The following is a 26090-nucleotide window of genomic DNA, read 5'->3' on the forward strand; positions in this document are numbered from 1 at the left end:
CCTGTTTTTAAGCAATGTTTTACCTCAAAAAGAGAATCAGCTGTGATGCCGTGCCGTGCTGTAATGTCTGTATACTTTTTTGCTTCCTCCCCCACCCAGGAGATGTGGTATGATCAGAACATGTCCCTATATGGTCAGACACAGCCATTACACAGTACACAGCAGGGGCACATTTATAAGATTTTCTCAGCACAGGAACATTATTTTCATGCACATTTAATTGTGGAAATTATTATTATTCAAAGATCTATTGAATAAAATGTTGATTGTAATTCACTTTGTTCATGGGAAAAACCCTTTAAGGGGTTTCCCCCCATTTGTCCCATTTTTTTTTTTTTTTCTCAAAGCATATAGCAGGTTCTAAAAGTCAAGACCTAATTATCTTACTGATCCCCACTCTTCTAACATTGAACAGATTTCTTGCCAGCCTTCTTGCTCACTATTTAAGCTGGGAAAGTTTTTTGATTATCTGCAGGGGTCCTAAATCTGCAACAGATTGTACAGAGGCCTCCTCTATACAGGATGTTAAAATGGGCAAACAGTCCACCTCTAAATATGAGCCATGAAAGTCACTAGCTTATTCCCTTACATGCAATCTGGTAGAAGGTAGACCGCTATCTGTATATGCACCTGACAATTTTAATGGATGGAAAGATGGGCACCAGATTAAATTTTTCCATTTTTTTTATACTCCTTCAATTTGCTGTAAATGAAAAGAGTAAAATCAGTCATACTCTCTGATGCCTGATCCATGGTTGTGGTATTTGTTAATAAGCTGGAGTGATGAAGTCACAACTTCAGCAAACATAACTGATGCAGTCAATCATTGGGCCGAATGGTGTTGTGCCGACTACCATGGCATCCCCAGCGCCCATTGATTGGCTGCTGCAGTTACATGTACTATAGTGGTGATATCACCACTGCAACCTGTTAACAAAAAACAGGAGTGACAATGGAGAACCAGCACTTTTGCAGGGGTTGGGTAGTATAGCTGGTTTTATTATTTTTATCTACAGCAAGATGATTGGGTTATAAGAAATATATTGATGGAAAACCCATTTAACAATTACCCCGATTCATTAAGACTACAGTTTAGTACAGCAATCTTAATGAGGGGCATTCAGGAATAAGATAAACCAATTCACTTAATGAATTTGGTGCACCTTGCCAGAAATGTTACTCCATTGACTGGAGTAACCATTCCGGTGTAATAAATGCTGCCACTATTGACTAATTTAAAGGGCAGACGTTGCTATGACCCAATAAGGATTCTCCCCTGCTGTGTCCATTTTGGCAGAGCTGCCTCGAACTGTTGTGAAAAGTCCAAATCGGAGTGACAGTATTGTTCTGACTGAGTCTTCAATGTGGGACTTTAGCAAAAATGCAGCAGACCTCCTGTTAACCTTAGCTCACTTTTATTTTTTGCATTTCTGTCTTGGACCCAGACAAGTGTTTGCCGAGTAGAGAAGCATTCTGACTTTCGAGTCACTGGTCAGTGGCTAATTACTACAGAAAGCAATGGAGAAACAAAGACCGATCTCTTTGATGCAGTTATGGTTTGCACTGGTCAGCATGCACAGCCGGTGGTGCCTTTGGATACCTTTCCAGGTAGTTATTAAACTTGATTTTACTTCGCCAACTTAGAAACCTCTAGGTTCGGTATGCCATGAGATATTACAACTGAACATTTATGTTGTACAGAACAATATTTTTTTTTTTCTCAATAATACCGTATATTTTTCACTCAATATGACATAAGGAATCTGTCTATTTGTCTGTCTATTTCCATACTAATTCACTTTACTACTGTTGAGTGATATTTGAATACCAGCTCTTCTTTCATAAATTGCATGAAGTGCTCATGTAAATGATCCGTAAATCTAGAATGGCTAGAGGATAGAATTTATATTAAACAAAATTATGGCATAACTGCTCCATTACTGTCAGCAGAGTTAGGACACTCGCATGTCCATTTTTGTTGCTATTAGTGTTTTTCAAGAAGAGCTCACCCACACAATATATCTTGTGAGGTTTTTTTTTTAATTCTGACCAAGAATACACATAAAAACTGAACTGAGCTCCAGAGAATGACCATCCATCTAGTTTTCACTGACTGGTTGCTCTATCAGTTATTTTAATTTTTTTTTTCTTTTTTGCTTTTGGATAGGGATGAGCGAGCATACTCGTGAGGATTCGGTACTCAGCGAGTAATGCGGTACTCGCGGTACTCGAATCCTCGCGAGTATTTCATTACTCGCCTCGCAATATTCGCAACAGCCCGCACAGTCCCTGCACAGCCCTGCAAAGCCCTGCACAGTCCCGCACAGCATGCCCCACCACAGCCCTGCACAGACCCGCACAGTACCTGCAAAGCCCTGCACTGTCCCGCACAGTACCTGCAAAGCCCTGCACAGTCCCGCACAGCATGCCCCACACAGTACCTGCAAAGCCCTGCACAGTCCCGCACAGTACCTGCAAAGCCCTGCACAGTCCCGCACAGCACGGCACAGGCCAGCACAGTCCCGCATAGCCCTGCAAAGTCCCGCACAGCACAGTACCTGCAAAGCCCTGCACAGTCCCGTACGGCACAGTCCCCGCACAGCCCAGCATGGCCCACCACAGTCCCACACAGCCCAGCACAGTACCTGCAAAGCCCTGCACAGTCCCGCACAGGCCAGCACAGTGCCCCACAGTCCCCCTTAGCCTGGCACAGTCCCCGCACAGGCCAGCACAGTCCCGCATAGCCTGGCACAGTCTTCGCACAGTCCCCGCCCAGTCCAGCACAGTCCCTGCCCATTAATTGCATTTCCCATAGACTTACATTGGACTCGGTACTCATTATGAGTACCCGAGTATTAGGAGGTACTCGTAACGAGTACAGCGAGTCCGACTACTACAGTACTTGCTCATCCCTATTTTTGGACACAAGAAAAACTGGTGACATATAGATGGTTAAAACCGGCACAAAGACCCAAATGGATGAAAATTGGATTGAACACTAATGAAAACGGTCAATTCTTGTATACAAAAGGAAATTGCTGTGCGAATTTGGCCTTAGTGGGGTAACTGAGGCCTAAGTAGTTTCCCCTATATGGGAATGCCCCGGTTACATCATTGACCCCTCCACTGCTTACCCAGCTGGCTAATGGGTTGGGTTATCTCCACTCCCACACTTGGTTGGGATGCTATACAGTTTGAGGATAATGTGTACTATGCATAAAAGGCCTTACAGTCAATGGAACCAGTGAATTAGCCAGTTGGTCTGGGATTTGAAAAATGTTGCTGTCTAGTCAGGCACCTGAATTAATTGTAGGGTCTCTTATAGGGTCTTTATTATTTTGGTGCATTATCTGGGATCTAAATTAATGTGTGGTATGGGCTTGTATCTAAATTTGTTTTGGTGAAACTTGCAGGAAAAAACTTCTCTATACCTCCATATAAAATCAGAAGCAAACAGTAGTAGTGCCGGGCTCCATGGAGTTCTTAGGACTCCGTAAATTAGAGATGAGCGAATATTTTGATATTCGGATCACAATTGCCAAATGTGCAATATTCACCTAATAAAGCCGAATGCTATTGGAGTCAAAGGGAGGCAAAAACAAACGTATACACAGCATAAACGTGGAAAACAGCAGTGTGGCGCTTCTGATCGGCAGTAACGTTACCGCCGGTAGATCGTTACCACTGTCAGAGCGCTACAGGGTCGTGCTGTCAGATGCCAGCATGACCCAGCAGAAATACTATGACCCGCGGTAAAAAGCTTACCACAAGTTAGCAGGCTTTGGCTGATCAGACTACTCCTCCCCTCAGGCTACATTTTCTTTCACTGATAACAGGGATAGCAGGAGCCATTGATGGGAGAAGCAGTCTCTCATCAGCCGGCACCTTTGCTCAAACTTTAACAAAAAAAAACGTAAAATAATTTAAATACATATTCAAATAAAATTAAGAAACACATTAAACTCACACTTGCTGTTTTTACACTTCATTTAGTTTCTCTGTTGTAAAATCCTAGTTAATTTTAAGCACTATTTTCTTTTTATTTCCATGGAAAATTTAGTCTAAGTATTATATACACTTGCTAGTATTGTTTTTGTCTGTATTTTATGCATACATTTATGAATACAGAGCTGAATCCAGGTCTTCTTATGGGTCGCCCTTGCACACCCAGGGTAGCGGGGTACTCTGTACCAGGCCGGTGTCAGGGGGAATGTGTGTCACAGCAGCGGTGACCTGGTCCGTGGCCCTGGGCGCCCAATATCAATGGCGGTGATGTTAATGGTGTTAAAGTTTATTAGAATAGTTCGTGACGACACCCGTGGTGTTTGGCATGTAAGATGGTATGCCAACGCTGCCTGCAGATCCGCTGGGACTGATGGTGTGGTGCAGCAGAGATGGTATAGCTCCCCACAGGTGGAGCTGTAGTCCCAGGGCAGTGTAGGTGCAATAGATGAGGAGAGGCGCAGAATGGTATGGAGGCTGGTACCCAGATGTAGCGGTGCTGGAATAACTGGAGGACACCAGAGTATGCGGTTCCAAAGCTTTACTCACTGTTTGCAGTTCACACAACTGCCTGCCTCCGTACTGTGTTCTCCAGGTCAGGGCTCCAGCCAACCTCCAGGCAGGATAGGATTCTCCCTTCCACACTCCACCAACATGTACCTTACTGAATGACTCCTCCAATGTGCCGTTAGGTGCGAAGCACTCCAGTACTTAGTTACCCTGGAATGCCTCTCTCTAGGTGTTCCTAGTCTTTACTTGTATGACAGACAGCTGTAGCCTGCTTCAGGGACCCCTCACTGCGTCCCGGCTCTCTATTCAGTTGCTGTTGTGTCCCAAGTCTATGATGGGAGCAAGGCGTTAGCGGCTCACTACTCCTCCGGTGTCTGTTGCCGGACATAAAGATCCAATCAACCTCGGGGACCGGGCCCCGACCTTTGCGCTCTCTGGACTGGAAGGGTTCTCTCTCTTTCGCAACCTGCTTCCCACGGTCCTTCTATTCTCCTTCGTTCCGATCTGTTCTATCTCTCTTATGGAAGGTTAGGTTATCGATCTTATCAGTCTTTCTCTGGTCTTTCTCATGCCAGAAGCCCAGATCACTGGGACCTGCTGCAGCACGTCCCTCAGACACCCATCTTCTCTCCTCTCTCCTCTAACCAACTAACTACTAACTTTCACTCTTCCCACTCTTTTGTATCATCTCTCTCCACCCACCTCCCAGCACATCTCGTGTTACGAAGCAGGGTTCCACGAGGGGTGCTCTGCTAACCCCCAGCATGAAGATGTTAGGTGGCCCCACTGAACTATCCTGTGTGTGGAATGCAGGTGTGGAGCGTGGTCAGGAGTTCCCACCTTACCTGGATGGTGGGGCACTACACTTTAGGAGAAGGTGCAGTACCTCTGTGGCAACTGAAGCCTCAGGGGCACCACACTTACACTTGGTGCAAAAATGCAGTATGGCGTCCCATCCTATAATGTATATAGCTTAAGTGGTTAGAATAGTCGTCATATCACTGTTCAGAAGCGATTTATATACTTGTCATGTGCAAAAAAAACTGCTTTGCGAGAAGCAGGAAGAGAAGCTAGTCGGCACGTGACAGATTATGGACAGCTTTGTAGGTTTAAGATTAGTATTTTTAAACTGTGTCCGTTGGGAAATTGGAAACCAATTAAGAGACTTGCACAATGGGAAAGGTGGAGTAGTAAGAAGAGTGGTGGATTATTAGGGCAGCAGTGTTAAGAATCGACTGGAGAGATGTGAGTGTCAGTTGGAAGACCACACAGGAGTCTTTCAAAATAATGCATCACTAGAACCACAGACAGTACATGAATACATCCACATAACTACCATCAGTACCAGAACAACCAATCGCTCTTAAATAAAGCACCAGAATTGCCAACAGTACAGGAATAGTTCACCAGAACCACCATCAATAAAAAGGAATACATCACCAGAACCACCAACAGAATAGAAATGCAGCATCACAACCACCATCAGTGCATGCATACACTGCTAGAACTACCATCAGTACATGAATTCAACTCTAGAACCACCATTAGTACAGGGATACATCACCAATCTTAGTACAGCAATCAATTGTAATGTCAGGTCAGCACTATAAGCACTTGTATCATGTGAACCTCCAACTCCCAGGATGTCTTTAAGAATGGAAAGGAGATATTGGAAGCTTTTGTTACCAGCCATCATCAGAAGGTGGACCGTACAGTTACCACAGAACTTATGAGACAGTCAGCATCACAATTTCACATTTACAACAAGGTACCTTTATAGATCACATCTTCTCTGAAGTTATTGTGTTCTCCATCTGGTCCATACGCTATACTGAGTTCTCACATCAACAGCTCATCTCTGCAGACGTTCGTCTTCTCTGGTCTTCTGTAGCACATCCTAATATAATACCCTTAAAAATAAATGTCACTATAACGCTCTTGAATAAAACGTATCTGTCCCATGGTGTGCCCTGAAATAATTGTCCCTTACTGTGCTTTCTGCACAAAATGTGACCCCCACACTAAACATTAATAATAATTTTTATTTATTAATATTTCTATAGGTACAGGTGACATGAGCGAGTGATCGCATGTGGGGAGTGAAATCAAGATCTGAGTCAAATATAACCCCAAGACAGTGTGGGTACTGCTGGGGAGCAATGATAGAACGACACTCAGAAATGACAATTTTGGATTTAGGAAGGTTAGTAGAGGGAGGAAACACAAGGAGTTCAGCCTTGACAGATTCAGTTTTAGATAGGAGGACATGATGTTTTAGCCAGTAGAAAAACACACTGGTATTTTGTAGTAAAGCAGAGGTGATGTTGGGAGACTGTGTATAATTGGGTGTCATCAATATAAGATGATACTAAAAACTGACTCTAAAGATGGTTTGTCCAATAGGGGCAATATATAGGGAGAACACGTGGGAACCTAGCACCGAACCCTCAGGAACTACGAAAGTAAGGGGAAGAGGAGCCAGCAAAAGACACAGTGAAGGAGTGGTCAGAGAGGTAGGATGAGAACCAAGAGAGAGTAGTATCTTTGAGTCCGATAGAGCGAAGCATAGTGAGGAGGAGCAGGTGATCCACACTGACGAATGATAGGGAGATCCACGAGAATCAGCAGGAAGCAGTGACCATTAAATTTAGCTGTTAGTAGATCATTAAAGACTTTAATAAGGGTAGTTTCAGTAGCGTGTAAAGAGTGGAAACCACACCTTTATCCTCCTGTCCATATTGTTCTCACACACATTTGTCTAGACAGTCTCCTCTTAATTTTACCCCTCACCTGCCCATAATGTCTTCTCACACATTATCCCCTGTCCATACTGTCTGACATTTACCCCCTCAATTGCATATATTGCCTCCTCACACATTCTTCCTCCTCTCTTGCCCATACCGTCTCCTCAAAAATTTCCCCCTTCCCTGCCCATACAGTCTCTTCATATTTACACCCCTGCACATTCTATCTCATCACACATTTTCTCCACATCCATCTACTATATAATTGTCTAATTCTGTCTGTCTGTAGTGGAAATCCTGCCTTGCTGATTGGTCACGGCCTAACTGCCGCAACCAATCAGCGACAGTTGCTTAGTCGTCGCGGCAACACGGCTGCATTGCTTATTGTACAGGCACATTACAGCCGTTAAAGGCATCACTGCTGCGTTGCTCATTACACAGGCACAGTCCTGTACATATTCTGGAGTACAATACATTAGGTAACAGCAGAACAGTGACTGCAGCTCTGGGTGTAACTGGAGTACAATACATTAGGTAAGATCTGAACAGTGACTGCAGCTCTGGCTGTAACAGGAGTATAATACATTAGGTAAGAGCAGAACTGTGACTGCAGCTCTGGGTGTAACTGGAGTACACTACATTAGGTAACAGTAGAAAAGTGACTGCAGCTCTGGATGTAACTTGCGTACAATAAATTAGGTAAGAGGAGAACAGTGACTGCAGCTCAGGGTGTAAAGCTACTTTCATCCTTGCGTTTTTTTGCTGTGCGTTTTTTGCACACACAAATGCATGAAAAAAACACATCATGCATTTGTGTGCATTTTTTTGAAAAAAAAGCATGTGTTTTTTTGCGCATACGTGCGCATTACTATGCGCACCCATAGACTTTAATGAGTGTTTTGCTGTAAAAAAAAAGACGCATTGCGTGCGCATGCATTTTTTTGGGGCAAGTTGGATGCACAAAAAAATGCAACAGGATGCATTTTGTGTGCCCGAGCACACACTGCAAAAAAACGCATGCACATACAAACGCGTATGTGCGCATATGTATGCGCACCCATGTTAAAGTATAGGGGAAAAAACGCATGCCCTTTTTTGCGCTAAAAAGCAGCACAAAAAAGCGCAAGTGTGAAACCAGCCTAACTTGAGTACAATACATTTGGTAAGATCTGAACAGTGACTGCAGCTCTGGCTGTAACAGGAGTATAATACATTAGGTAAAAGCAGAACGGTGACTGCAGCTCTGGGTGTAAATGGAGTACAATACATTAGGTAACAGCAGAACAGTGACAGCAGCTCTGGGTGTAACAGGAGTATAATACACTAGATGGTGGCCCAATTCTATCGCATCGGGTATTCTTGAGTCTCTGATTAAAATAAAAGTTATATACTCGCCTTCTGATGACCCCCCCGACTCTGTCCCGCCTCAAGACGCTTCCGGCATCTTCCGGTTCCAGTAATGCTTAGTGAGAAGGGCCGGAGATGACGTCACTCACGTGAGCGCGACGTCATCAGCGGTGTTTCGACCAAAGTATTTCTGGGACCGGAAGATGCTGGGAGCATGGAGAGGATAGAAAGAGTCCGGGGGCTGTCGGAAGGTGAGTATATTACTATTTTTTATTTTAACAGACCTAGTTCTTGTATAACTGTCTGTCATACTTACCTTGCTGCCAACAGCCTCCTGTGTTGAGCAGGAGTGAGGTCAGCAGCGTGATCAGCTGCCTTCATTATGCTACTGGTGTCGCCCTGACCCGAAAGTGCCAGCAGTCAGGGTTTTAATTGAATTTGCAACAGAAATACTGAAATACAATGGAGTGCTAGGAGCAGGCATATTACACCTTCCATGAGCCAGTTGTCACCTCACAACTGTATCAAAGGATGTCCAAATCTTACTCCAGGGGCATCAAAATGCAATCTCCTGAGACATCTGACTGCTGAATCTGGTGGCCTGATGACTCTTCACATTTTCCCTCTTAGATATGACAATTTATATGTGTTTATGTATATTATGTATGTTTCAGATGCAGTATTCAATTAACCTATTTGTTTTTTTTAGGAATCAAAGATTTTAGAGGTCAAGTAAAACATTGCCGAGAATACAAGAAGCCCATTGGGTTTGATGGTAAACGAGTTTTAATAATTGGAATGGGGAACACTGGAGTTGATATCTCAACTGAATTATGTACCAAAACCTCACAGGTATATTTCACAACACTATAATAAAGTAATTTACATCACATTTATTAACATTTAAAGTTGCAGATTCAGGGACCTCTAAAGCAAACCTGTCCAGTTGGAGTGGAGCTACTATAGGCAAACAATAAAGGTAGAGATTAAAATTGGCAAGATTTGATTTGCCTGATGAATACATGATGTCAAGTTTCCCTCCAGGCCTAAGCAATTAGAAAACAGCATTAAGGTGTGGAATAGAGTTGGGTGACTTTGGTCGGATCGGGTTTCGTGAAACCCGAATGAAACAAAATTTGAGTCGGATGAAACTGGTCCGACTAGGGCAAAAAAAGTCGGAGTTTCGTCCGAAACCCGACCCCAATGCAAGTCAATGGGTAATAAAAGTCGGCATTGAGCGGATGACATCTTGGGTTCTTTCAACTTCATCCATCTGGAATCTACAGACTGATAAGTTCAATCGGTTCATGCTATTTGTTGTTAACATTGTTTTATCCACCATTCCCCTTCCTGCATTTGTACTGTATCATTACTGCAAACTCCCTGCGTGGAGTATTGACTGTACACTACTTTGCATAAAGTGCCCCTTAACTCTTGCTCTGTCCCCTGCTCGTCACTGCATCCCGCGTTCCTGCTAGCATCTAACACACTATCTCTATCTATCCCCCACCCCCTCAAGATGGCTGGTCCATCATTGTAAATACATCATTGTAAATACACACCGGTACTTTGTATCTCCCCCACCTCATTAGAGATTGTAAGCTCTCACGAGCAGGATTGTTTGTTTTATTTTGATTTAATCATGATATTATTGTTAACATTGTTACTTATGACTGTTGTGTTTGAAACTGTTTAACTATAAAGTGCTGCGGAATATGTTGGCACTATATAAATAAAGATTACTAATATTATTATTATGTGATAATCTGTAAAATGTCATAGATGTAGTGCAGCATGAGGAGTCCTATAAAGCAACCCAAAATTGTTAGCCGCTCTCTAATGTTCCAGCAGTGTGAGAAATAGTTCCAGGCAATTTTTCTTTATTGTGAATAGAATCTCAAAATGTTCGAATTTTCATGAAGCTGAGAATTTCAGAAAATTCGACTCTCTTGCTCCTCCTTGGATAGATCCACTCATGTCTAATCATCAGTTCTGGATGATGTTGCATAAATGATAAGAGGATGGACGTGTACTACATGTTGTACCAGCTATGATAAGATGCAAGCAGTGGTAGGAGTGGCCTGTGGTCAGTAAACTAGAATTAAGTGTTGACAGAAGTGCCTGAATTAAGGAGAATATTAGCAATAATTAAAGTACCAGTAGTAGTAATAGTAATTTAAGCGCTGGAGGGGGAATTGAAACTATTACAAGTACAGGAAGTGATTGGAGTATATGCAGCTATATAGATACCAGAAGATCTCACCGTTGGACAGCATGGTAACGTTATACTTCTACCAATCTACAAAACCGTGACATTCTCTCTCTACATCATATTACAAAATGAGAGAATTCACCAACACACAACTTCTAGGCTGTCTTATTGATGCAATGCAAATACTTCTACATCTGTCTTCTTGTCCCCATCTTCTTATCCCAATTTGGTGAGAATCCAACCTTGGTATTAGCCACATCCTTTCTCTCCTCAGCTAAAGATTAGTAAGTTACCTGTGCCGGGCATGTCTGTTCGAGAGTCAAATTCCTTCAGTGGTGACCAAAATGCTCTCTGGGACCTACAGACTCTAGTAATTAAAAAAATTACACATTTCCAATGAAAAAATAACTTTGCCCTCCTTATGTGAATATTGGATAAACCAGTGGTTCATTGGCAACCCAACATTACCAATATGCTAACTCCTTATTGGGAAAGTACTTCCTTAATGTTAGTTTGGCAAATTGTGTTTAAATAAGTATGCATGAAAACAAAAGTTAGACATTGCATTATTAACCACAGGTATTATGTTATTAGACTTATCTTTATTTAAAGGAGATCCATTTTTTTTCATTGGTCACAGGTATATCTTAGCTCCAGACATGGAGTTTGGGTTTTACAACGACTTGCAAAAGGAGGACTTCCTTTTGATTTGGAATTCATATGTCGTTTCTCTAATTGGATCAACAATATACTGCCAGCAGCTGTTTCTCGATGGATGCTAAAGAAATACATGAATGATCAATTTAACCATGAATTATACAACATACAACCAGAGGGGTAAATGGAAGCACATGCTGATGTGGAATGTGCACACTTATTTAAGGCCTCTTGCACAGACATAATTTAATTTATTTATCCCCAGTAGAAAAAGAATTGGAACTTACTGCATACCGTGACGTTGAACCTATTAATAATACTGTAAATACTGTATATAGTAATTGCGCAAACTTCCTCTTGCTGTGTTATTAAAGGGTTTACCCAAGACTTTTTTCCTTTAACTATGGGCCTAAAAGCTGGCAGGTAGGTGCTACCTACCTGACTATTCTGCCCAGCGCCCAACTCTGCCAATAGGACTGTCTCATGTTGCTCTTGCCAGCGATTCACTGGCTTCCACTTACTTCATATCGACAGAGCAGCGGCTTCTTTTCTGCTCTGCTGACTGGGCATAATGCTGGTTGACAGCCATCTCCTCTCTGCCTACCTGCAAGTAGCCAGCTGTCAATATGGAAATGGCAATCACACCACATTGAACGTGCAGACCGGAAGAGGAAGAGCTGCTCTCCTGACGTTGAGCGGCTGTATCGCTGGCAGGAGCAGTCAATGACCACTCTCAGCCAGCGGCGGATAGAACAGGCAGGTAGTTAGTAACTTCCTGCCTTTTAGTTTTTAAATCCATGTAAAAGAAGAAAAAAGTCCTGGATAAACCTTTTAAGTGGAAAGTTACTTGAATTATGTGCATACTTTTTGTACTTCTTTTCCATAGTTTTAAGGCAATTAAATATATCTAGGTGAAAACACTGAATAAATGTTTCTGGCAATTATGAAGTGAAAAAAGATATATGTATTTTTTAAACATATATGAAGACCAAAAGTAACATCTAACATAAGAGGTTGTTTCTACAAAAAAAAAACAAAAAAAACTGCAGTTTGTTTTACTTGATTTTTGTACAATTGGTTATCTCCTGTTCCTGTATTTAACCTTGCTCACATTAGTATTGGTTTAATTACAGAATTGCATGGAAAGAGCCTTTGGTGAATGAAGAACTTCCAAGTCGTATTTTGTCCGGTTCAATCATGATCAAGCCACATGTGACAAAGTTCACCGAGACATCTGTCCATTTTGCAGATGGATCTGTTGTGGACAATCTTGACGTGGTTTTGCTTGCCACAGGTTATGACTACAGTTTCCCTTTTCTGGATGAAGCTATTGTTAAAAAGGATGAAAGTAAAGGATCATTTTATAAAAAGATAATCCCTCTGGGGATTGAAAAGCCTACAATAGCATTCATTTCATTCGTCCTCCCTATTGGGCCAACTATGGTGGTGGCTGAACTTCAATCTAGATGGGCCACTAAACTTTTCAAGGGTACGTAATTCTTATAGGGAATCTGATGAACCAACACCATACACTGAATCATAAATATTAGTCTGCACCAAGGATTGTGGTGGTACCTTATGCAGAACATGAGAAAGGGGATGCTCCGAGACACAATATAATAGGGAAAAAATTGGAGCAAAATGTCCAAAACAATCGTAAAAATTGTATAAGTTTATTACAGAAAATTATATTAACATCAACAATTGAGATTTACATGTCATCAGATTTGTTAAAAAGTACAAGAGACGCTCAAGGACTGAGATCAGATGCATAGTGCAGATTTTAGACCTGGGGGGTCTCCTGGGGCAATAGGACGGTAACCATTATTACAGAATGCAAGTGAAGTGCAAAGTGCATACCGCCCCAAAAATATATACACATCCCATGTCCTACAGGTTCTTACCCATTGTCTGGTGCTTTAAGGTGCCACGATGCAGAGCCCCAATGCGCGTTTTGCATTGGCTTCCTCAGGGGGCTTATATGGAATCTGTCAGCAGGTTTTTGCTATGTCATCGGAGAGCAATCAGATGCAGGTCCAGGGACTCTGATTCCAGCAATTCATCACAAACTGGGTTGCTTGGTGCATTCCATATTTACTCTTCTGTATATATGGCAGTGGTCAGATTGCTGAACCCTGTATAATCCCACACACACCCTAATTGGCAGCTTCCTGTATACACTCTGCATAACCAACAAGTTGTCAATCAATGGTGGCGTTATACACATTAGTTAGACTGTTTAAACTGCTTGGCACACAATACCTAGTCTTTCAGGGATTTCCTGCTGATAAAACACTGATAGTTGCTTGCTGTAGCTTCAATACAGAGTAAGTGACATAGGAAAAACCTGTTGACAGATTCCACTTATCCCTTATACAAGTAAATACCATCATAAACAAAAATGGGTCTTTTGGTATAAGCTAGTAATTATTATGTTTTTTAGGATTACACAAACTTCCAAGCTCTGACGGAATAAAAAATGAGATGCTAAAGGATGAACGGCTTAGAAAGAAATGGTAAGTTTAAAGACTTATCCTAATTTGTAGACCCTTAGGCTGTATTCATACACTGCGCCACTGCGTGTGATAGTCTAAACATGCCAATCTGCAAAAAAGCGTGAGAGTTTGCAGGTAACGTTGCAGCAAAAGATCCAGGTCAGATTTTAGGGCAAAAACTTAGGTCCCAATTTATTAAAGTGATTTGATTTAAAACAGTTTGAAAAGTTGTAAAATTTGGGTGCAACATGAGGTTACAGAAAAATGTTCGGACTTTTGGTGTTTTCAAGACAGTATTGGTGGAGGTAGAACAGGACATTGCGACACCCGCTCATAAAATTGTCTCTGACTGGAGTGAGGCTTGTGTTGAGGAGCAGAGAGGAAAACTACTTGTAAGACGCACCTGATTCATTGAAGGGAGTCTGTCCACACACCCTGACTGTTCAAACAAAAGGGGGTTTTAAACATAGCGATATCGCTAGTCAGGCTAGTTTCACACTTGCTTTTTTTTGCAGCGCGTTTTTCCCGCAAAAAAACGCATTGAAAAAACGCATACATAAGCATACAACTGCTGCGTTTTTTTCAAGCATTTTTATGAGCATGCATGAAAAAAACGCAGCGTTTTTATGCGTTTGTATGCGTTTTTAGCGCGTTTTTACCGCGTTTGCGTTTTTTTCCAACATTTTTAGGTGGCCCCTCACACTACCCAAACCATGACTTTACTGACCCTAACCCTAACCCTGACCCTAACCCTTAACCAAATCATACTTAACCCTAACCCAAACCCTAAACCCTAACTAACCCTAACCCTAACCCTGACCCTAACCCTAACCCTGACCCTAACCCTTAACAAAACCATACTTAACCCTAACCCTGACCCTGACCCTGACCCTAACCCTTAACCAAACCATACTTAACCCTAACCCTAACCCTAACCCTGACCCTAACCCTTAACAAAACCATACTAACCCTAATCTTGACCCTAACCCTGACCCTAATCCTTAACAAAACCATACTTAACCCTAATCCTGACCCTAACCCTAACCCTGACCCTAACCCTTAACAAAACCATACTTAACCCTAATCCTGACCCTAACCATGACCCTAATCCTTAACAAAACCATACTTAACCCTAATCCTGACCCTAACCCTAACCCTAACCCTAACCCTGACCATAACCCTAAACCCCCTTAACTAACCCTAACTCTAACCCAAACCCCTAAATTCCATGGTTTAAAAAAAAAAAACGCATATGCAAAAAAACGCATACATGAGCATGCCAGTGCGCACATATGCGCATCCATAGGCTATAATGGCCATTTTTAGCGCAAAACATGCGCATATGTGCGCATGCGCTTTTTTGCAGGGCCAAAAAATGCAACATGCTGCGTCTGGAAAATCCCAACGCACACCCCAAAAAAACGCAGCGCATGAAAATCGCATACATGCGCTTACCAGCGCGCAGGTATGCGCACCCATGTTAAATATAGGGGAAAAAACGCATGCGCAGGTGTGCGTTTTTTTCCAGCGCTAAAAAACGCAAATGTGAAACCAGCCTAATATCGCTAAAATGTCACTGATTTTGTGACGTAGCAGCGATATTGTTAGCGATATCGCTATCTATGATACTTACCTCCGACCGGCTCCCCCGCTGTCCATCGCTGATCGCACGAGATCGGCCGGCTACATTTCTCGTAGTCTGCTTCGTGCTGGGCTTCCTGCTGGGTGAGACGAGCGACGCTGGACGCGGGCGGGAGGACGTCAGGATCGCTGTGTGTGAAAGGTGAGTATCGTGCGCTGCGTCGCTGCTGCATCGCTGTGAGATCTTTCTGTGTGAAAGCTCACTAGCGATCATTTAGTGATGCACCAGCGATCCTGACCGGGTCATATCGCTGGTCGGATCGCTGGTGCATCGCTAAATGTAAAAGGGCCTTAAGTACAAACACTCTGCGCACCCTTGGTGTGGCCAAACATTTAAGTGCACCTTCCCACCAACTTGTTTTCCAGTCATCTCTGCCTTCTCTGGCTTTTTAAAGCCAGATCTGTCAATCAGCAAAGCCCCTGTACTTGGAGTGAAGTCATTTTGCACTAATAGGCTTCCTATAAGAGGTGTGCATCTTCCTTTCTGTAATGTCCCCGATCCTAGTCCCCATTCTGTAGTAGTGTTCTCCATCTCCTAATAATGTCCACCAAGCTGGGCCACATCTTGTAATAATATCCTCCATGTGACACTCACCACATACACATTAAAAGAATAAAAACTTTTTACCTGTCCCACTCCCATGATGACCAGCGTCTCTTTCCTTCTCCATAGCCAATGTGAGGTTGGGGGGCGTTGCTTTGCTGTGAAGATACGGGTGCAACAATGCAAAATGCTGTATCCAACTGTCCTCAATTTCATCAATCTCATCATGCACAAAAGGCTAACATTATTTTCAAATAAATGAATGGTCTTCCATTACTATAATTTTCTTTACCATCATCATAATTGTTGGTAAAAGTTTGTATTTTATTTGCATTAACGGGTATGAATTCTGCTGGTAGGAATCTATGCAAGAATGGTTCCCTGCACTGGCACAAAAGGTGGACATATACAGTATATATTTTAAATAATATTCATGTGCAGCGGTCCATGACTCTAATTTTCTTACTCATTTTTAAAAAAAAAAATGAGAATGATGGTAACTTTTGGGAATCAACTGGTGTGAATTCTCCTGACAGATCACTATGCAGGACTGGGACCCTGCACAGAGTTTGGCACAAAATGTGAAATTTATTTAAAAATGTATATATAATTGATGGACATCCATCAATGTCTAAATTTTTTTCTGTAAAATTATCTTAACTTTTTGCAAAAATAATGATTTTTGTGTTTTGACTTGTCTGAATTCCCTTAGTGGGACATTTCATGGGGTTCCTCGATTACCATTATCCTAATTTTTTTTTTGCTAAAATGAAGCTTTATGGTTCCTTGACTAGGGTACGTTCTCCTGATATGCCCCTGCCATGACTGGGAACATAAAAGACTGCTCCCTTCACTACCCAGGGAAGGGGAGAGTTATAGTACACCATTGAAACTAACAATGAAATACGAAACATACTCATACATGTAACAGAAGAATGCACCGAGGAGTGGAGGATGGGGTTAAACCAAAGTAGGAGAAGAAAGGGAATTATCACACACTCAAAACCTAGCAACAGTGATAGATAAATCCATCAAACACTTTCTCAAATAATCACCAACAAACTCCAGCCATGTACTATAAGCTAGCTCTGACAATGAGTGCCAGACAGGATCCAGTATAGGAGGACAGGTTGGATAGGAGATGGGAGTGTATAGCTGAGAGCCTAAATGCTCAAGGAGCACTCAACAGAACAGATTCAACTCTGCACTGCCAAATTTTTTTTACAAAGTTTAATAAGAAGGTGATGTACTTCTAATCAGTGCAGGAATAGGAGTAATCAGATGCTATGGTCTTCTGACTTCGCTCTGTCGTGTTTAACCCAGGGCAGCTATTTTCTGATGGATGTGAAAATTGCCACTAGAACAGATCTATCACGTAGAATTAGTACCACCTCTCTTTTCACAGCTTGAAACAAGTAACAGAATATTATGTAAGTAAATGATACTAAGCACCTCTGTGTGTACCCAACGAACTGTACTTATCTGTTCACCTATGCCTACAAGCACACTGACGAGAAAAAGGGTAACAATGTTTTGAACATTTGACTTTCAGGTTCCATAACTCATCATCCACTACAGCTTCGAATGTGAGGCTACCATAATTTTATAGACAATTATCTTGGATATCTCATACATAAAGTTGACATGCAACTATTTAGCATATGATTAGTTATGTAGATTGTCATATCCCTGCATTATTACTATTTTGCTCCTGGTGGTGGAAAAATCTTTTTCTTCCTGTATATTACAAATTCCAACCTGTTCTCACATTTACTAATTGCTCAGTGTGCTATTAGGTTGATTCCCAAGCGAAAGGTCATTAGTAGAGATGAGCGACTTTTCCTTTTTTAGGGTCGAGTCGGGTTTCATGAAACCTGACTTTCTCAAAAGTCGAGTTGAACAAAATCGGCCGACTATCTTGAAAAGTCGAAGGTCCGACTGAAACATGAAACCTAATGCAAGTCAATGGGGAAGCAAAGTCGGCAGGGAGTGTAGAGGACAGTAAACACACTTACATGCCGAACTGCTTTTTTTAAAGTGCGCAAAATCTCTCTCTCTCCCTGGACGCTGCACCTGTCATCTCATGGCCCACAGTGTACGTCATTGCTCAGTGGCTGAAAAAAGTCACGTGCAAGCATTCTGGGAAATCGGACTTTGGCGCTCGTTTTGCTGACCGCATGGCCGGCTTCACGCTGTGGTCGGGTTTCGGTCGGCGAAACCCGACTTTGCCATAAGTCGGCAACTTATGAATCTGGCCACCTGTTTAGTTCAACTCTAGTCATTAGTTTGAATCAAGTAGCAGGAATGAAGATTTCAAAAGAAAAGAAAAATTGCATCATTCAGCTCATTAATAGCAGTCTCTTGTCCAAGAAGATTGCCAAACTGCATCATGTGAGTGCCATAATATCAGAGTCAATAAGTTAGCTCATCACAAGGTCTATCAGTTTTAGTACAACAAACATGACAGTGGCAATGGCTCATAGGCTTCATAATGGTGAAATCACAGACGTCCATGCAAGCAGCCTTCAACGCACGTTACATAAGTCTTGAATGGTTGCCTTAAAAAAGGTGAAGAAGCCTCAACTTCAATAGGTTGATTGAGAAATTGAAGGAACTGTCAAGTTTGGAGTAGGAAACCTGATGAAATGGGGTTGTTTCACAACAAAGTGCATTGGATATTTGACCATGATCATTGGTGGTCTCAATGCTGAGCTATATGCAGGTATCCTACAAATCTAGCTGCTTCGTATACTCAAGTACTATGAAGTAGAGATGGTGGATTGGCCCCCAACAGTCTCAAATCTCAACCCAATTGAACAATTGTGGGTACAGTTGAAGAAAAAGCTGTATGCATACCCAAGTGAGTTGACCAGTATACACCAACTTTGGAAAAGTGTAGAAGAGACCTGTTATGAGATTTTGGCCAATATATACTTGAATCTGATCAAGAGCATGCTGAAAACAATTTAGACTGTGTTGAAAGTCAAAGGTGGATTTACAAAATACTAAATACAAAATGAAAAAAAATAAAATTTAGATTTTTAGGAGCATAACAGTAACAATTCCATGACATGACAAGAAACTGCATAACTAATCATTTGCTAAACAGTTGCAACTGCAATTTATGTATGTGATAGCTAAGTTGATTGTCTGTAAAAAGATGCTAGTATCGTGTTCACAGCTGCAGTGGGATGGTAAGATATGGAGCATGAAAGTCAAAAGTTCAAAAACATTGTTACCCTTTTGCTGATCAGTGTGCATGTAGGCTTGTTGGAAGCATGTGTGCAAACCAGCTGCATTTCTAGAAGTAGCAAGGATGTGAGTTTTATGTACATAGTAATTTACAAATAGGGGCATAGTATTCATGTCTTTAGTGTAATGCTGGTAGGTCTGGACCCACTTTGCCACTGGTTGGGCTTACTCTGGAGGGACATGACTATGTGACTACCTCGAATTCACTACAGCCTCTGATGGTGAGGATTGGCTTGGTTGCCAATAGTCACCAGGTACCACTACAGGGCAGTCCTGGGTCTGCAGCAGTTGACCAGAGGGTCAGAGACATGGGTACAAAGTACAAGTGGACAAAGGCAAGAATGCAGTCAGACAATTCAAGGTCAGGGCAGGCAACACAGGTTCCATATATGTAGCCAAGGTAAGGAGCAGAGAAAACACAATAAACGAGTAAACTAGCTGGGTCAGAAAACAGGAGAGACAATACAAAAGAGAACCTTAAAGGAAACTAGACAGGAACTGAACTATAACCTTAGAACAGGTGAGGATTGGTGGGAGGACCCGCCTGACAAACCCTCTACTGTTTGGGGATGGGCCAAAGAAGCTAATCTCTGCAGGTCACAGTGGGGTTACTGCAGAATCTGGCTACACCTCTCTATAGCCAAGTGGAGACATTAGGCAGCATGAATCAGATCCTGACTCCACATTTGTTGCCAGGTACCTATTTCTCTGAAGCCCTGATTCAGCACAGTTTTTACTCTTAAATGCTGCTAAAAATTGATAGGACTATTGATGTCTTTGCCCTATTTTTGGGGAATTCCAACAAAGTGAACGAAGCTGGGGAAAGACAATGGTGTGATGGGACTTGGTGACCAATGCTTGTCACAATCATGATAAGCGGTGGTGTTCTTATGCCACAAATCTTACTCCAATCCCCGACTAAAGTAAGATTTGTGGGGAGGCGCATGCCACTTTGTGACTCCCGTGATTCACTAACAGGCATAAGCCTCTTAATGAATCAGGGACCTTGCACTTCACCATTGCCCAGTTTTCACGCTGGTCTTGATGAATCGGGGTCTACATTTATCTCTGAAAAATACCTTTTCCCAGTCCTTGTAGGAATTATACTGCGAATAGCATTTTCTTATATGAAATGAATTCATTTTGCAGACATGGTGGACTTATATTTATGTGATGATGTACAAAATCTTATTTAATTCATTTATTTTTCTTTATACAATAAGGTTTGCAACAGCTGACGATAACTTTCGTCGTACAGATTACATCTCGTACATGGATGATCTGGCCTCAGATTTTGGAGCAAAGCTAAACATATGGAAGTTATTTCTAACAGACCCAGTTTTGGCTTGGAAGGTTGTTTTTGGACCCTGTAATTCTTACCAATTCCGTCTGACTGGACCAGGAAAATGGGTTGGAGCCCGAGAAGCAATTCTTACCCAATGGCATCGAATAGAAAAGCCTCTAAAAACAAGGGTGGTAAAACAAAATCCAAAATCCCATTGGATATCCTTTCTGCCTTGGATATTTTTCCTTGGCATCATACTACTAGCCGTTCCTCTAAGGGGTTAATAAGAAAATGCATGCCATCGATTAAACATAAAATCAGGTTATCCACTGCTATATCCAAAACAAGTAACACTTTGTGCACCTTGGTAAAATGAATTTCTTTTTTTTTTCCCACCCTAACATCTATATACCAGTATGTCACTGTCCTATCTGCATCCTGCCATAATTTGGGGGGAAATTAAATTTGTTTGGAAGATTTTAAATTGTACCAATAATCATGTAGTTATGATATGCATTGTTCACACTTGATTGTTCTGTTTCACCAGGTTTTTATTGAATTATCAGGTTTTTTCCAAAAAGGTTTATGCATGTGGGGATCGCAATTCCCGCATGGTTATCTTGCTAAACCTACTGACTCAGTATATACTGCATATAGAAATAACAATCTGACTTTTCTTCATTTTCCCCTTTGGAGCATTATGTTTGTCTAATGTTGCATTATTTTTTTTTCTCATATTTTTATTCTCATTTGCTCTAAGGAACTTGCCTGCATTGCTGTGTTTATTGTTATGCACCTTATATTGCTTCCGTCTCCACATTAGGTGTCTTTTACTGCAGCAGGGTCAGATACAAAGAACTTTACACTGTTGTGTTTTTTCTAAAGTATTTTAACTGTTTTGTTATTTGTAAAATAATTTATACTGATTTTTGTAATAAAATTGTATATATTGTTTTCCAATATAATTGTGTACTTTTGTTCATATGGGTTTTTTGTAATCTTCCTACCCTGTGACCTGAGCCCAATGTTATATAATATGCACAAAGAAATAAAATGTAGTAAGCCAAGATCACTAAGTATAGAATAAAACAAAGCATTTTACTGATAGTTGACATAGAAAGTTGTTAAAATATGTATTGACGTCAACCAAAGAAATAACAATATAAAGGGGAAAAAATGGTGATGACTATCATCTAAGTTGTGGAAAAAGAGGGGAAAGGGAAGGTTCCGAAACAGTCACTAATTATTTTCAATAATGCACGTATAGAAAAATACAGATCCAATATGTATTATACTGTACGTAAATGCATTTTGCATGATATCTAATAATGCGGTATAAATGTTTATCAAAATGTCATTAATTATATACCAAATAATATTATATACCAAATAAAAAATAAAATATATATATATATATATATATATATATATATATATATATATATATATATATATATATATATAATAAGAAAAGACATAGGAAAATCTGTTAATGGTAGTCTAAAGTGAATCCAACAGATTTGATGTATTAGTAAAATGCAAGTGCTGATAAATGTCTATTATTGGGTGGCACGGTGGCTCAGTGGTTAGCGAATCCCACCAAGGGCAACATCTGCAAGGAATTTGTATGTTCTCCCTGTGTTTGCGTGGGTTACCTCCCACATTCCAAAGACATAGTGGTATCGAATTTAGATTGTGAGCCCCATCGGGGACAGTGCCAATAATGTCTGTAAAGTGCTGTGGAATTAATGGTGCTATATAAATGAGTAAAATAAATTATTGTATGTAATATAGTAATGCCTATCTGTTTAAAAAAAAAAGTGAATGTTTTCCCCAAGTTCAGTAAATGACAGCCAGTGTCACCATATTTGAATGTAAAATAAAAAAGATGGGCATGATGGATGATGCATTATAGCTAATGCTTCCCCTATTGTGTGAGAAGAAATTCACCTGCCATCAGAACCCCGACGCATGTTTCGCTGATGCTTTATTGAGTGATAATCTAGGACGAGCATAGAGACTCCTTTTATATATCCAAGTAATGCGTACAACGCGGTTCAGTTGGTGCATGGGAGAATGGCCACACCAACATGTATTCGTGTCTATTTCCAGCACTACCAGCTGTGAGTCAGTGCCTGATGTCATATGCACAGACGCATGGCAGATAGTGGTCATCGGGGACATGAGGGGATGGTACAAAGCATGCATGAGCACAACGGCGGTCATATTTTAAGTTCTTGTGTTGGAAGGGCAAATCACTTCATGGTACACCACACAGTCAATATGGAGAACTATTGTTTGCATGGGTATTTTTGTAATATTCTTTTTACTCTGTGACCTGAGCCCAATGTTATCTAATTTTAGAGTCCACTGTAAATAGATTCCCTTTAAGACTAATGGCAAATAATTAAAAGACCTTACATTTGTTACTATTAGAAATGAGCAGATCTGCAGAGGATTGAGTTTGAGACAAATATCTTGAAATTCAGTTTCACGCAAATACGAATGCATTCTGATTGAAATGTACTAATATTCGATTTCACATTTTACAAAAAAAAACTTGCCCTGGACCATTGCCCACACTACTGAAGCACAAGAGAGTGGGCGAACGTCATTTTGTTTGGTTGCTTGGGCCTCCTCATAATACCCTGCAGCTATAAAATCTAGCGGATTATCAATACCTGGTACAGTGGTGGTCTGTACCTGGGTCATCACAGGTCAGCAGTTCCCAGGTACAGCAGAGTTATTTCTGTCACCAGTATCACTGGGTAATTCTCTCCTGTAGAGTGTAAGCTCTTACGGTCAGTGAAGTCCTCTTTCTCACCTGTTGTCTGTAAGCGCCTATTGTTACCAAGTTCCTTTCACTCTCTCCTGTAGAATGTAATCTCTTGTGATCAGCAGGATATTCCATCTCTTCTTCTGTAAAGTGCAATTTTTTGTGATCAGTGTGATTCTCCATTCCTCTCCCTCTTCTGAAGAGTGTAAGCTGTTTTGGTCAGTGGCATTCTCTCTCTCGTGCTCTCTCGTGTTCTGTCAGAAAAATTCTCTCTCGCTCATCTTTCATTTTCTTTTTCTTGGTCCCTTAGGTGCTCTTTTTTGCTCTCACACACATTCTCTTGTTCTCGCTCTCTTGTTCTCGCTTTCCTCTGTCCCCCACGTGTATTTTCCAAGCAATTACAAGCTTTACATTACAGAGATTGACTCATACTTACCACAAATTTAATTTCGAGAAAAATTCAGCAAATTTTGAATTTCAAAAGTTCCATACATCTCTATTTACTACATATTTTTCAATTTTTCATATTACTTTTATGGAATTAAAAAGTAGATTCTTGAATTTAAAATCACCCATAATTCCTAAAAATGTAATGATTGTGTTGTCCTTGACTATTGAAGAGATCATTGATGCAAGTAACTTTTTTTTTTTTTTTTTTGTCGTCTTTGAGCACTAGTCTTCATAAAAGGCTTTGCTGGAGTATGATGTTCTGAATTCATTAGAAGACGCACGCCACTTAATGAATTTGATGAATTTGGCACATATTCTCATTAGCGTGCCATTCCGTAGCCCTTGACAAAAAGGTTACTTCAGTCATGGATTGGAACTTAGAGTTGTCTAAATATTTTTAGACTTTTCAAAGTATTTTAAATGAGTTTTGGCAAACACTTTGATTAATCCTCAAAAAAATAATAAAAAAATTGCTGGTATTGATGAGGAGGTGTGTTAGAGTCAAACGCTCTTGATTCGTTTGATTAATTAAGAGTCATACACTTCTTAATGAATCAGGAGCATCTGGTTACTGGAATGCGCCTCTTTGTGCCATGCCAGAAATCTCACTCCACATTGAAGAGGGGAAATACCCCGAAACAGCTGTCTGTGGATGGATACCATGTTTTGGCATAGGTGGTTTCCTTCATTGGAGACTGCCCTTCTCGTGGTTGTTCCTTCCTGGGGAAAGACCTGGCTAGTCATTGCTTGCGTTGAGAAACATGTGATGGTGTCTCCGCAGCTTGTGTTTTGCATGTTTTTGCATATTTTCCATAAGGGATTGGGGCATTGCTCTAGAATCACTACGTTGAGAAACATGTGATGGTGTCTCCGCATTGTTGGATGTAGATCTCCATGAGTTCATTCATCCTCAGTTTTCACAGTCTTTTACTAGGTATTGCTCCTACTAGCCAGTTTCCTACTCCACACTGATGAGGGGCAATACCCCGAAACAGCTGTCTGTGGATGGATACCATGTTTTGGCTTAGGTGGTTTCCTTCATTGGAGACTGCCCTTCCGTGGTTGTTCCTTCCTGGGGAAAGACCTGGCTAGTCATTGCTTGCGTTGAGAAACATGTGATGGTGTCTCCGCCGCTTGTGTTTTGCATATTTCCCATAAGGGGTGGGGGCATTGCTCTAGAATCACTGCGTTGAGAAACATGTGATGGTGTCTCCGCAGTGTTGGATTTTGATCTCCATGAGTTCATTCATCCTCATTTTTCACACTTCAGAAATCTCACTCCAGACCCCTACCGGAGTAAGATTTCTTGCGTACAGAACACCACAGCTCGTGATGAATTAGATGAGCTATGGAATCGTGACCCTGCCGCAGCCTCATCCAGCTCCAGCTCTGCCCATTTTGACAGAATTATTTAGCCCAGGATTTTGGAAACATTGCTTTAATGAATCCAGGCAGGCATTTGAATTGGCCCTGATGTGTCTTAAAAAAAAGCAAAAAAAACACTGTTTAATGTAAAGAAATGGATAAAAGGGATCATTGAATGTGCTTACATTTTACGGGAACATACAATTCATGACCACTGTAAAAGAACCTTCCAACAGGATTGATAATAACAGATAAGATCCATCACTAGGACTCAAACCTTCCTTTTTAAAATGCATCTTCTTCATTGTTATTTAGTGAAACAACTCAGAATAAATTATACAAATGATAAAAGACCCAAAAACATTTCAGAGTATGTCCTAAACCCCTTAGTGATGGAGTCAATTTTGACTTTAATGACTAGGCCAAATTTTTAAAATCTGACCACTGTCACTTTGAGGTACTAACTCAGGAATGCTTCAACGTATCCCAGTTTTTAGTGTCAAGTTTTGGTCTACATGATTTGTGTTCATTTATGAAAATAAAAAAATTTGACAATTTGAAAATTTTGTAATTTTCAAATTTTTATGCCCTTAAATCAGATAGTTATACCACACAAAATAATTAATAACATTTCCTATATGTCTACTTTATATTTGCATCATTTTTTAAACATCATTTTTTTTTTGTTAGGATGTTAGAGGGGTTAAAAATTTAGCAGCAATGTCTCATTTTTTTTCAAAAAATTTACAAAAACATTTTTTCTCTGGACCTATTCAGTTTTAAATAGACTTTGAGGGGCCTATTTATTAG

The 26090-nt window shown here is 41.0% G+C and overlaps 1 protein-coding gene across 4 annotated transcripts in view; it reads left to right on the top strand.

Moving 5' to 3' along the window:
* The window catches only part of LOC141085927 (dimethylaniline monooxygenase [N-oxide-forming] 2-like), a 44050-nt gene extending 22396 nt beyond the window's left edge, over positions 1 to 21654 (top strand). For all 4 annotated transcript variants that reach the window (XM_073571562.1, XM_073571564.1, XM_073571563.1 and 1 more), the window contains exons 4-9: positions 1446 to 1608; positions 9313 to 9455; positions 11456 to 11652; positions 12606 to 12961; positions 13916 to 13988; positions 20628 to 21654. In XM_073571562.1, the coding sequence (XP_073427663.1) occupies positions 1446 to 1608; positions 9313 to 9455; positions 11456 to 11652; positions 12606 to 12961; positions 13916 to 13988; positions 20628 to 20973 (1278 nt within the window). In that variant the 3' untranslated portion in view covers positions 20974 to 21654. The remainder of the gene's footprint in view (positions 1 to 1445; positions 1609 to 9312; positions 9456 to 11455; positions 11653 to 12605; positions 12962 to 13915; positions 13989 to 20627) is intronic.
* Positions 21655 to 26090: the final 4436 nt, after the last annotated feature.

This window comes from Dendrobates tinctorius, unplaced genomic scaffold, assembly GCF_039654945.1.
Source record: "Dendrobates tinctorius isolate UK_male_01 unplaced genomic scaffold, ASM3965494v1 ptg000029l, whole genome shotgun sequence".
Classification (NCBI taxonomy): domain Eukaryota; kingdom Metazoa; phylum Chordata; class Amphibia; order Anura; family Dendrobatidae; genus Dendrobates; species Dendrobates tinctorius.